The sequence below is a fragment of the Capra hircus genome, chromosome 23 (assembly GCF_001704415.2).
Source record: "Capra hircus breed San Clemente chromosome 23, ASM170441v1, whole genome shotgun sequence".
Classification (NCBI taxonomy): domain Eukaryota; kingdom Metazoa; phylum Chordata; class Mammalia; order Artiodactyla; family Bovidae; genus Capra; species Capra hircus.
Genome location: NC_030830.1, coordinates 21,820,047 through 21,833,769, shown reverse-complemented (window position 1 = coordinate 21,833,769; position 13,723 = coordinate 21,820,047). Strand labels below are relative to the sequence as shown.

The window sequence follows — 13,723 nt, the reverse complement described above, 5'->3', positions numbered from 1 at the left end:
GAAGAGAGGAAGTTTCGCAGGGAGGTGGCGGGGGTCGTGTGGTTCACTTTCACAATTTTATTAAAGTAGAAGAGTCCCGACGTGTGAATTAAAAAAAAAAACAAAAAACACCTGAGTTCTGAGGTCGCGCCAGCCTCCACGCAGCCCGCCTTTCGGGTTGCGCCCCGCCCAGGTCCAGTCCCGCACTCTCAGGAGTTGTGCTTCTGCCGCTTCCAGAAGCGCTTGACGTCGCTGTGCCCAGCCGGGGTCACCACCATGAGCCGCTTGGCCGAGTTCTCGAACACCAGGACGCCCAGCTCCCGCGCGTGGGCCAGCAGAAGCTCAAAGTCCACTTGTGACAGGAACTGGTTATACAGGACGCCTGGGGTCCGCAAGTCAGGAGCAGCAGGGAGAGAGAGAGGAGGTGAGAACGGGAGGTGGCAGCCCCGCGATGGCAGCCTCAGGGAACCAGTGGTCTCGGCTTGCCACCCACATTTAAATCCTAACACTAGCATGACCCAGCCATATTCAGGAAGGCAGTATAATACAGTAAGAAAACCCATTGCTAACCAAAACCAGAGAAATCATCCCTATGAATTATCCCTCAAATCCTAAAAGATGATGCTGTGAAAGTGCTGCACTCAATATGCCAGCAAATCTGGAAAACTCAGCAGTGGCCACAGGACTGGAAAAGGTCAGTTTTCATTCCAATGCCAAAGAATGTTCAGATTACGGCACAATTGCACTCATCTCACATGCTAGCAAAGTAATGCTCAAAGTCTTTCTTCCAAGCCAAGCTTCAATAATATGTGAACTGTGAACTTCCAAATGTTCAAGTTGGATTTAGAAAAGGCAGAGGAACCAGAAATCAAATTGCCAACATCCACTGGATCATTGAAAAAGCAAGAGAGTTCCAGAAAAACATCTATTTCTGTTTTATTGACTATGCCAAAGCCAATGACTGTGTGGATCACAACAAACTGTGGAAAATTCTTAAAGAGATGGGAATACCAGACCACCTGAACTGCCTCCTAAGATATCTTTTTGCAGGTCAAGAAGCAACAGTTAGAACTGGATATGGAACAAGAGACTGGTTCTAGATTGGGAAAGAAGTACGTGAAGGCTGTATATAGTCACCCTGCTTATTTAACATATCAGAGTACATCATGAGAAATGCTGGGCTGGATGAAGCACAAGCTGGAATCAAGACTGCTGGGAGAAATATCAATAACCTCAGATACGCAGATGACACCACCCTTATGGCAGAAAGCGAAGAACTAAAGAGCCTCTTGATGAATGTGAAAGAGGAGAGTGAAAAAGTTGGTTGGAAACTCAACATTCAGGAAACTAAGATCCTGGCATCTGGTCCCATCACTTCATGGCAAATAGATGGGGAAACAATGGAAACAGTGACAGACTTGATTTTTGGGGGCTCCAAAATCACTGCAGATGGTGACTGCAGCCATGAAATTAAAAGATGCTTGCTCCTTGCAAGAAAAGCTATGACCAACCTAGACAGTATATTAAAAAAGCAGAGACATTACTTTGCCAACAAAGGTCCATTTAGTCAAAGCTATGGTTTTTCCAGTAGTCATGTATGGATGTTAGAGTTGAACTATAAAGAAGGCTGAGCACCAAAGAATTGATGCTTTTGAACTGTGGTGTTGGAGAAAACTCTTGAGTCCCTCGGACTGCAAGGAGAACAAAACAGTCAATCTTAAAGGAAATCAGTCCTGAATATTCATTGGAAGGACTGATGCTGAAGCTGAAACTCCAATACTTTGGCCACCTGATGTGAAGAACTAACTCACTGAGGACGAGATGGGTGGGTGGCATCACCAATTCGATGGACATGAGTTTTAGTAAGCTGTATGGGAGTTGGTGATGGACAGGGAAGCCTGGTGTGCTGCAGTTCATGGGGTCACAAAGAGTTGGACATGACTGAGCAACTGAACTGAATTGAATCCCTTCCAATTTTCCTCTTCTAGCTGAATCCAAATCACACCCATTCGAGAATTTATTTACTGCCATCAACTCATCCTGAAATAAAACATGCATGGGTTTACTAGCCCATGCAGTAAACAAAAAATAAAATGCATGAACAGCTTTTTCAGTTCACCCAGACTGAATTGTCCTTCTTCTGGCCAATGACCAAAAAAAACCCACCAGAAGCCACGCACCTTCTGTGAACCGGAGCCTGTCCCTTTCCAGCTCCCAGAGCCGAATCTGGTCCGTGATGGTGGGAGGCAGCACCGGTGTCTGCAAGGACAAGGGATGGCCCTTGTAAGATTCAGAAGTACTGCTCCAGGCAGCCCCAGCCCTCCACTCATTCCTCAGATTTGGATTTCCATTTCTCTTTTCCATCACTTCATCACCAGGTACCAAGGGCTCTCAGCCTCCTGCAGCTGTTTGTCCCTCCAGCCTCATTTTTGTACCTGTTTAAGCATCACTGGGTGGGCCCTTGTCCTTAGGAAATGGATGATCTAGGAAAACAGACAAGAATTGGGATCAATGGCAGTAAATAAATTCTCAAGTAAGTGCAATTCTCATTGCACAGAATTCTCAAATAAGAAAGCAGAAAAGCTACCTATCTCCTAATGTCACTGAACATCAACTGATTGTTTAAAAATTCTTAGGCATATGCCTATCAATTCAACACATCCCAGATTAGCTGTTGTCCTTAGGTGTTGCTCCCATTGGTGATGTCTGCCACTCCTTCTTTGGCATATTTGCCCTTTCCATTGGTTTTTTTTTTTCCTTTAAAGTAACAGCAACTATTATTTTTGAGCACTAACTGCATGGCAGGCTCTGAACTAAATGCTTTACCTCTATTTCACTGATTTCGTTCAACAACCTTTTGTGAAAGTCGCTCAGTCATGTCCAACTCTTTGTGACCCCATAGACTATTCAGTCCATGTAATTCTCTAAGCCAGAATACTGGAGTGGGTAGCCTTTCCCTTCTCCAGGGGATCTTTCCAACCCAGGGATCGAACCCAGGTCTCCCACACTGAGGGCAGATTCATTACCAGCTGAACCACAAGGGAAGCCCAGGAATACTGGAGTGGATAGCCTATCCCTTCTCCAGTGGATCTTCCCAACCCAGGAATTGCACCGGGGTCTCCTGCATTGCAGGTGAATTCTTTACCAACTGAGCTAGCAAGGAAGCCCTGATAGCTGAAGTGAGATCTACCAGAAGCCCTGAAGGGGGAACTGTCATTATTTCCATTTTCCAGATGAGGAAACTGAGGCTCAGATAAGAGAAACAACTAGACCACCTGTGCAGCTAGGAAGTGGTGGTATTGAGACACAAATCCAAAGTTATAGCTCCTCCTTACATATCTTCTGTAGGAGGGTCTACCTCTCCCCACACTGAGAGCCTTGACTTCTCATGACCTGATGTTCACATGTAGACAACTCACCACCACCTTCTGTAATAGACCCTATGCTAGCCTTCTGGTAAGTGACCACCCCGTACCCTACAGCCCTAGTGCAGCCTTTCTTTCCACCCACACCCTCCCCAGGCAGGGATACCTGCTGGGCTGTGATGCCACTGGCAATGGCCTGCTGCACGCTCTCCCGGGTCACCTGTGCCACCACCATGTTGGGGAAGCGATAGAGCATCTCAGAGAAAAGGGCAATAAGGGCGATCTGCAGCTCCGACTCTGACCAGAAGATAGGAAGAGAGGATTAGGAGGCTTCCCACATCTAGGCTCCCCCAAGCCTCAGAGAGCTCTGTAAACCACCAAGTTACAAGTGTACATGACTAGAAACTGGCAGTCCCTCCTGCTTCCTTCCCCTTCTTCCTCCCCTCCCCACCAGCCTGCTCTCCCAGGGGCCCTCTGTTCAGCCTCACCCGTGTAGGCATACAGTCGGTAATTGGTTTCCACAACAATGAAGCCTGGCTGATGTGCGGTGCCCCCAGCCCCAGAAACACCTGACGAGAGATTGATGGCCAGGCGTGTGGGGTAGTAACGCCGAGATTTCCTCTGAAAAGGAGAAGGGAAAGGCCACAGGCCCTCTCTCAGGCCTCACTGCACTACATCTTCCTCCTGAAACATCAGATTCCTCCCAGTGCCCAGGACCTCAGCTCCCAACTTCTCTCCCTCAAGGGAGATAAGTATTCAGTCCTGGCAACTGCTTCTTGTGACTGCCTCCCAAGACCCCACTCTCCTTTAAAGGCCAAGGCACCATGCCACCCCGTCTTTTTGGTAGAGGCCATGTGTCTGGGTGCTCATACCTTCCTCTGGAAAACAAGCCCAAACTCACGCAGATGTTGCAGGAAGTTCAACAGAGAATCACTCATACCTTCCACAGAGTAATCCTGGGGAAAAGGAGAGGCCAGCTGGGGTCCAAAACACATCCCATTCTCCCTTTCCCAATCCCATACACTCACTCCCTCTTTTCCCATCTCTTCCTGTTCTTTGTTCATTCTTATCCTCCACTGTATTGCCCCATTACCTCATTTCCCCTTCCCATCTCTTTACTCTCTTCCCATCTTGCCCACTCAAGCCCCCTGCTTACCTTGCCCAGAGTGGAGAAGCTGAGCTGGAAGAGGAAGGAGAGAATCTCCACTAGATCCATGCCCCGACTCTAGGGAGGAATGGGCAGAGACAAAGGGGGAGAGGTGGGAGGGAGGAAATGAGAGAAAATCAGGGAACAGAGACTGCGGGCAGCAGTCCCTCAGTGGGTCTGGGCAAGAGTAGAGAGTGCTGGCGGGCACCCCTGACCTGCTCACCTGGGCTGTCTGCAGATACTGCAACATAAAGTACCAGAGCTGGGCTGGGGTGTCCAGCAACAGGAACTGGAAGCCGGCAGAGGTAATGCAGGGTGGCTCTCCAGGTTCGGCACTGGTGACAGACAGGGCTCATGGCAGAGGTGTGCAGAGAAAGGCCACCGTCCCACCTGTGTGCCCACGTTTTTTTTGTTGTTGTTGTTTATCTCTTGCCATACTCTGCTCTACTCTCCTTTTAAAAATATTTATTTGGCCATGCCAGGTCTTAGTCGTAGCATGCAGGATCTTCCATCTTTGTTGAGGCAAGCAGTATCTTTGTGTGACATGCAAACTCTTAGTTGCGGCCTGTGGGATCTAGTTCCCTGACCAGGGATTGAACCTGGGCCCCCCGCATTGGGAACGTGGAATCTTAGCCACTGGACCACCAGAGAAGTCCCTCAGCCCGCCTTTTTCAGTCAACCTTCTCCAATCCTGACCCAAGGTGGACTCAATTTAGCAGGGACTCAAGGACATGGCAAAACAGAGCTGTTGTACCTCCGGCTTCCTCACCTCTTCATGAGCCCAGCCTGGCTGAGGAGCTGAGCCAAGTCCTGGCTGACGGCTGCACTGGGGGATCCCACCATGAAGTGCAGGACCACCTGAGGAACAGAAGAGAACACAGTTGGATGCCTTAAAGGCTGTGGGAAGCAGGAACACAAGCAGAAACACCCACAGAGTCCCAAGTCCTCACCTCCCATCGCTCCTCGGCGTACTTGTCAAGTGAGGGGACGTCCCGGGCATGCTTGTCTGGTCCCAGCTGACTTGTGTCATCAGACCAGGCCTTGCCCCTATGCCAGGACGGCCAACAGTAAGGAACCCTACCTGTGTTCCCCACCCACGCTTCTGCCCTTAGTCGACCCTCATCCCCAGGGACCATGAGTGGGAGACATTTCCTACACCATGTAGCTCCATCTGGTCCAACTTACTCCCAAAGGAGCTTCCAAAAGTGGAGCCTGCAAGGTTGCAGAGAGGCCCCTCAGGAGCTCCCCGGCCAGCAATTCAATCACTATGTCCCCTACCTAATTTAGGAAAAGACGGAAGTGACATACCCACCCAGAAGGGCAATGCGGAGGTTCTGGCGGAAGATGGGGTTGAGGATGAGGCCCTGGAGACCACCAGGGAGCAGCTGGGTGTGCCAGATACGGAGGCCGCTCAGCAACCCCGTGCTTTCCTCCTGAGCTCTGGAACAGAAGCAGAGAGGTGAGGGAGATAACTAGGGAACAGAAAGGAGACCCACAAAGGTGTCAGTTTCTGCCTTTTCTAAACTGGTGGTCCTCGGAACATCATTTCACAGAGTGAGATCAGTGTCTTAAGGCAAATTTCTTTACTGTAACACCTACCAGAGCCTTGTTACAGACATCACAACTCTCCGAGAGGCAAAATACAGTAATGAGAATTTCCCAAATGTGTTTAATTACAAGTTGTTGGTGTCCCCATTAATATTTCCTACAAGTGTTCCAAGAACAGCAGTTTGGGAAGCCTGGCTGTTGAGAAATTTGTATCTGGCTAAAAACGCAGGAGAGACTCACTTGCTGAATTCCTTCTTCACCCACAGGGCTACAGCAGCTTGTGGCAAAGGCTGTTCCAGAAAGAGCATCCGCATCACCCAGTTCTTAGCCAAAGATGGGAGCTCCCTATAAGCGGGCAGAGGGACAATGTTAACATCAGAAACTGTCTTAGAACTGCATCCTTGCCATCCATGGCCTCTCAAACATCTCACATTCACCCCCCACGCTTTTACCTGTCTTGCTGCCGCCACATCCTCCATCTGGCTTGGCCTGACACACTTTACTCTCCAAGCCCGCCACGGCTAAGCTTCTACCCACAATAACTTATTTCAATCTGCAGGCCCCATTACATTTCCCCACCATGGACCCTACCATGAAGGGGGTTCCTCACCTGAAGACAGCCAGGCAGGTAGCAGGGTGCCCATACAATCGATCCAATATACCAGGGCTCAGGCCTCCTAGGAATTCCTGCAAATTCCTGCATTGTAGGTGTACTCGATTCAGTCCACCCCTGGAAGGGGTGCTCTCCATCACCTGAGAGATGCAAGTGTTAGTGTACCCCACAAGCCATGCCAGCGTCACCCCTCACCTTTCTAATTCTGATTACCGATCCACTGGCCCCCATGAAAACTCACCTATGGTTTCCTTTTTCATGTCACTCACCTCCTCTTGTTTCTCCCAATCCTGACCAACCTCTCCTCTTTTCCTGCCTTCTCACCTCACTTCTGACCTAAACACCAGTCTTCTCTCAATTTCTAGATAACAAAATTGTCAATTGTCCCATATTTGCAAAAACACTTGATATTTCAATGAATTGTCTCATCTTTACCTAAGCAGTGACAAAGATACTTGTTTGAGCCCAACCCTTTTTCCCTTCTGCCTCTCTTGGTCTGATCAGCCTGTAAGTTCCAAATTTGTATGTTCTTCCATCTACTTCTTGGCCCCACCTCGTGCTGAGCACGGCAGTAACTATTTTTCCCCTCCATGTCTCCCAAATCCAGTTCCACTTCTTTCCTCTTCCCTCACCCCATTCACCCTGATCTACACCGCACGATCTCCCAACTTGTCCCCTACTTTCCTCCCAATCCTCGCCTCTCTCTCAACTCTCTCTCATATTTCGCCATCCCTTCTCGCCTTGCACCCTTACCGTAACGCCGTGTTGATCCCCTTTCTCGTGCACTCCGAGTCACAAGCCGCCGCTTATACTAGCCAGTGGCTCCCTGGAAGAGGAATAGGATGGCGGAAAATGACAGGGAAAAAATGGGAGAGAGACGAAGAATTTCACCGACTGGAGTTCAGATTGGAGGATTCAGAAGAGAAGGGAAGGAGTGGAGAAGTGGGGAGGATAAGAATCGGCGCTGCACTCGCCCACAGCAAGGCATGCTGGGAACTGGAGTCTTGTCTTTCCTCACCCGGGAGCAAGCTGAGGCGCGTCTGACTTCAACTCCCAAAAGGCACCGCGAGGAAGCCTAGCGGAGAGAGGCTGGCTTGTATTTAAGAGCGCCGGCAGCACCAGAGGTCTGGCTGCTTGGTTCCACCTCCCTTTCCACCCCTCGGCTAACGGCGAGTCTAACTGACTGAACTGGAGTGGGAACGCTGGGAGTAGAAATACCCCGAGGGCTTCCTGGCGGAGGTGCAGAAACTGCTTGGTGGTGAGGCGCTTACGTGTAGAGACGCAGGAAACTGGGTTCCTTGAGCTCAGTTGCTTCCCGTAAAATTGCAATAATGCACTTTCCAGAGCATTTTCTCAAATTAAGTGTTAATTCAATCCACTGCGCCTTCCTAGGTACCTAAAGTGAAGTCGCTTAGTCGTGTCTGACTCTTTGCAACCCCATGGAGTGGGACCTGTCAAGCTCCACCATCGATGGGAATTTTCCAGGCAAGAATACTGGTGTGGGTTGTTGTTTCCTTCTCTAGGGGATGTTTCCCACCCAGGGATCGGAACCTGGGTCTCCCGCACTGCAGGCAGACTCTTTACCGTCTGAGCCACCAGGGAAGCCCAAGTCCTCCACAAATGTTCTCATGTCCTGCATGCTTCCGCTCACCTCCCCAGTTCAGTTCAGTCGCTCAGTCGTATCCGATTCTTTGCGACCCCATGGACTGCAGCCAGGCCTCCCTGTCCATCACCAATTCCTGGAGCTTACTCAAACTCATGTCCATTGAGTTGGTGATACCATCCAGCCATCTCATCCTCTGTCGTCCCCTTCTCCCACCTTCAATCTTTCCCAGTATCAGGGTCTTTTCCAGTGAGTCAGTTCTTTGCATCAGGTGGCCAAAGTATTGGAGTTTCAGCGCTTCCTGTTTAATTAGAATATCCTAATAAATGCAGTTTTTAAAAGAAAAAATTGATTGGCCTGATTTGATTTATGAAACTATTACCGGGTGAGGGAACTTCTTCAGTAAAAGCCAGAGCTACACGGTCACCCAAATTCCTGAAAGGCAAGTTTTATTGGGAAGATCCCCTGGAGAAGGGAATGGCTACCAAGTCCAGGATTCTGGCCTGGAGAATTCCATGAACGGTATAGTCCATGGGTTCAGAAAGAGTTGGACACTGTTGAACGACTTTCACTTTCATGTTTTGTTATTCCCACTTTGCAGACTAGAAAATGGAAACTCATTGAGAATAAGAAATTTGTGATTGTGATCAGATAGCTAGAAAGTGCTGAAACTGGGATTTGAAGTACATTTCCAAGTGACCAGGAATCAAAATGGTAAGACTAAAGCTTTGTTACACTTTGTAGCCAGCCCATGCGTGTTTTGTTGCTCTATTTCTTGAGCAATGTTTAAAATCCTCAAAGAGTGACAGAAAACTGGCAAAGCTACTTTATGACAGACGTTAAATAAGGTTAAAGGACAAATTATAATCTTTTATTTTGGGGGGCTCCAAAATCACCACAGATGGTGACTGCACCCATGAAATTAAAAGACACTTACTCCTTGGAAGGAAAGTTATGACCAACCTAGACAGCATATTAAAAAGCAGAGACATTACTTTGCCACAAAGGTCCATCTAGTCAAGGCTATGGTTTTTCCAGTAGTCATGTATGGATGTGAGAGTTGGACTATAAAGAAGGCTGAGAGCCGTAGCATCATTATGCTTTTGAACTGTGGTGTTGGAGAAGACTCTTGAGAGTCCCTTGGACTGCAAGGAGATCCAACCAGTCCATCCTAAAGGAGATCAGTCCTGGGTGATCATTGGAAGGACTGATGTTGAAGCTGAAACTCCAATACTTTGGCCATCTGATACGAAGAGCCGATTCATTTGAAAAGACCTTGAGGCTGGAAAAGATTGAGGGCAGGATAAAAAGGGGATGACAGAGGATGAGATGGTTAGATGGCATCTCCGAGTCAATGAACATGAGTTTGGGTGGACTCTGGGAGTTGGTGATGGACAAGGAGGCCTGGTGTGCTGCAGTTCATGGGATCGCAGAGTCGGACATGACTGAGCAACTGAACTGAACTGATAATCTGGGAAGAAATGGTGGATAAAATAGCCAAAATACAAAGAGCGCTTATCACTCAAAAGCAGTAAGAAAAATAAACAATATAATAGAAATACTAAAAAATAACAGACAGTAAATGGAATAAACACAAGAGCCTTGTAACCAAATGAAAAAACTCTCAAAAGTGATTCTTGGGGCTTCCCTGGTGGTTCAGTGGTTGAGAATACGCCTTGCAATGCGAGGGACACTGGTTCGATCCCTGGCCCAGGAAGATTCCGCATGCCACAGAGCAACTAACTCGTGTTCCACATCTACTGAGTCCACACACTAGAGCCTGTGCTCTGCAACAAGAGAAGCCACTTCAATGAAAAGCCTGTGCACCGCAATGAAGAATAGCCTCCACTTGCCTCAACTAGAGAAAAAAGCCTGTGGGTAGCAAAGACCCAGTGTAGCTAAAAATAAAATAAATACATCTTAAAAAAAAAAAAGTTATTCTTTGCAACCCCATGGACTATACAGTCCATGGAATTCTCCAGGCCAGAATACTGGAGTGAGTAGCCTTTCCCTTCTCCAGGGGATCTTCCCAACCCAGGGATCGAACCCAGGTCTCCCGCATTGCAGGGGGATTCTTTACCAGCTGAGTCACCAGGTAAGTCCAAGAAACTTTCACCTTCACTCTTAACTGAAAGTGAAAGTGAAGTCACCCAGTTGTGTCCGACTCTTCGCAGCTATATGGACTGTAGCCCCCCAGGCTCCTCTGTCCATGGGATTTTCCAGGCAAGAATACTGGAGTGGGTTGCCATTTCCTTCTCCAGGGCATCTTCCCAACTCAGGGATAGAACTCAGGTCTCCCTCATTGCAGGCAGACTCTTTACTGTCTGAGCCACCAGAGAATTCACTGTTAATTAAGGAAAAATAATTTAAATAAATAATGTCCAGTTGGCAATGATAGTAATAATGACAACCTCACTGTTGGCTTCAGTATACATGAGCACTTGACCATATTCATAATATTTTCGTGGAAAGTTGACATAGGCATACCCTTCTAAGGGTAATTTGGCGATATGTACCAATGGTTTTAATGATTACCCTTTGACCTAGCAACTCCCCATTAGGAAGGTAGCATACTGAACTTCCACATGGGTAGAGAGATATACATGCAAAGATGTTTACTAAACTGTGTTTGTTGTTGTAGCCTGAAAACATTGGAGAGAGTCCAGATGTTTATCACTGGGAGCTGGTTAGATAAAATGTGGGTCTTTGAAATATAGAATGCCAGGCAACACTTGCAGAGAAGGTCACTGCCTCCTGGCCTGAACTGTGGACCACCTATCATGACAGGGAGAAAAGGAGATTACAAAGTGGCACACCGAGTCCAGTGCCATCTTTTAAGTAAGCATTTATGTGTGTGTAAAACTGAAATAGGCCATATGCTTCATTTTAATCAGAACAAGCAAGGGGAGGTGGGTGGACTGGATCATGGTTCCCTACAATGTAGGGAAAACTAAGTCTGCACTGTCCAGAACAGGAGCTGTTAGTCACCTGTGGCTATTTAAATTAACTAAAATAAAATTTTTGATTCAGTTTCTCAGTCACAGTAGCTGCATTTCAAATAATAGTTGCATGTAGCTAGCAGCTACCTATTAGATGGTGCAGTTGAAGACCATGATCACAGAGTTCTCTTGGAGAGCCCTGCTTTAAGGGATGCAAGGGGTCTGATATCCGGCTGAGCACAGTCTGAGTTCTTAGAACTGGCCTTCAAGAGGAAAGTCAGCCTGGGCTCCTTGGAGCTGCGATTATGGAAAGAGCTCCCTGACTAGGGCTATCCACTCTGTGTATGAAAACATTCTATGATGGGTAATGGAGAGCTCATGTCTTCACCCCCTCAGGTGTGCTGGAAAGAAGGAACAGAGCCAGGAGCTGCCAGGCTGTTCGCCATCAGTTTTTCCATTTCCCAGCTGTGCTGTCCTGGGCATATTGCTAACCTAACATAGGTTTATCTTCTTTGCAAAATGGCAATAACTACTTCCTGTGTTGAATTAACTAAGATATAAAACTCCAGAAAAACATCTACTTCTGCTTCATTGACTATGCTCATGCCTTTGTGTGGATCACAACAAATTGTGGAAAATTCTTAAAGGGATGGGAATACCAGACCACCTGACCTGCCTCCTGAGAAACCTGTATGCAGGTCAAGAAGCAACATTTAGAACTGGACATGGAACAATGGAGTGGTTCCAAATTGGGAAAGGAGTACATCAAGGCTGTATATTGTCACCCTGCTTATTTAACTTATATGCAGAGTACATCATGAGAAACGCTGGGCTGGATGAAGCACAAGCTGGAATCAAGACTGCCGGGAGAAATACCAATAACTCAGATATGCAGATAATACCACCCTTATGGCAGAAAGTGAAGAGGAACTAAAGAGCCTCTTGATGAAAGTGGAAGAGTAGAGTAAAGAAGCTGGCTTAAAACTCAACATATAAAAAACGAAGATCCTGGCATCTGGTCCCATTATTTCATGGCACATAGATGGGGAAACAACAGAAACAGTGATAGACTTTATTTCCTTGGGCTCCAAAATCACTACAGATGGTGACTGCAGCCATGAAATTAAAAGATGCTTGCTCCCTGCAAGAAAAGCTATGACCAACCTAGACAGCATATTGAAAAGCAGAGACATTGCTTCGCCAACAAAGGTCCGTCTAGTCAAACCTCTGGTTTTTCCAGTAGTCATGTATGGATATGAGAGTTGGACCATAAAGAAGGCTGAGTGTCGAAGAATTGACGCTTTTGAACTGTGGTGTTGGAGAAGACTCTTGAGAGTCCCTTGGACTGCAAGGATATCAAACCAGTCAATCCTAAAGGAGATTAGTCCTGAATATTCACTGCAAGGACTGATGCTGAAGCTGAAACTCCAATAATTTGGCTGCCTGATGTGAAGAGCCAACTTACCAGGAAAGACCCTGATGCTGGGAAAGATTGAAGGCAGAAGAAGGGGACGACTGAGGATGAGATGGTTGGATGGGATCACTACTCAGTGGACATGAATTTGAGCAAACTCTGGGAGATAGTGAAGGACAGGGAAGTCTGATGTGCTGCAGTCCACAGGGTGGCAAAGAGTTGGACATGACTGAGCAATTGAACAACAGCCTGGCACATAGAGGGCGCTCAGTAAGTAGCATTGTCATTATTTTCTAAAAAAATAACTAAAAACATGTAAATTCATACCTGTAGTAAGTGCTATAAAGAAGAGTCATGTGCTCTGAGAGCATCAAGAGGGGATTTGACCTGGTTGGGCAAGTCAAGGAACGTTACTGAAGGACAAGCTGGAGTTAACAAGGCAAAAACACCAGGGAACTATGTTCCAGGTGGAGGAAGAGCAAGCTGCAAATTCTATGTGGCAGGAAGGACTGTGTCCATTGGCGGGACTGAAAGAAGGCCAGTAGTGCACAAAGTAGGGGTAGGGGAGCAAACTTGCCCCAAAAGATTTTGTTCTATTTTGAGGCCCATGGGAAGCCATTAAAGGGTTTGGAATAAAGGAGTGGGTTTAGATTTGCATGCCTAAAGATCACACTGGCTTAAACAAACCAGAGAGGAACAGAAACAGATCCTGGGAGATTACTCAGTGGTCCAGGCAAGATGGAGGTAGCATGTGCCCCGATAGGGATGGAAACAGAAATGATGACTTTAAGGGGAATTGGGGAAGCAAAGGCAACAGAGCTTCTTGGTAGACTGGACTTGGGAGATGAGAGTAGGGGCGAAGGGATTAAGGATGATCCCTAGGTTTCTGTCTTGTGCAGCTGTCAGAAAAACACAGATGAGCAGCAGGTTTGAACCTGCTGAGACTTAAATTCAAATGAGCCCAAGGTGATTGCATAGGTCTAGAGCTTAAGACTTTTAAGGTCAGAGGTTTGGGAGTTCTTTGTTCTGTCAGTGCTTATCTTAAATTGTGGGTCATTGTGATCTGACCTGTGTAGTTTCCAGCAGGACTGAGACCTGTGACCTGGAACCCCAAG

The 13,723-nt window shown here is 47.4% G+C and overlaps 1 protein-coding gene across 1 annotated transcript; it reads right to left on the bottom strand.

Moving 5' to 3' along the window:
• GTF2H4 (general transcription factor IIH subunit 4) lies at positions 37-7,631 on the bottom strand. The gene is made up of 14 exons (XM_005696632.3): positions 7,406-7,631; positions 6,650-6,792; positions 6,280-6,384; positions 5,800-5,931; positions 5,442-5,538; positions 5,261-5,349; positions 4,715-4,826; positions 4,501-4,569; positions 4,217-4,300; positions 3,833-3,965; positions 3,511-3,641; positions 2,415-2,462; positions 2,160-2,238; positions 37-361 (listed from the first exon to the last, which is right to left on the bottom strand). The coding sequence occupies exons 2-14, from the start codon at positions 6,787-6,789 to the stop codon at positions 189-191; spliced, it is 1,392 nt and encodes a 463-aa protein (XP_005696689.1). The 5' UTR covers positions 6,790-6,792; positions 7,406-7,631; the 3' UTR covers positions 37-188.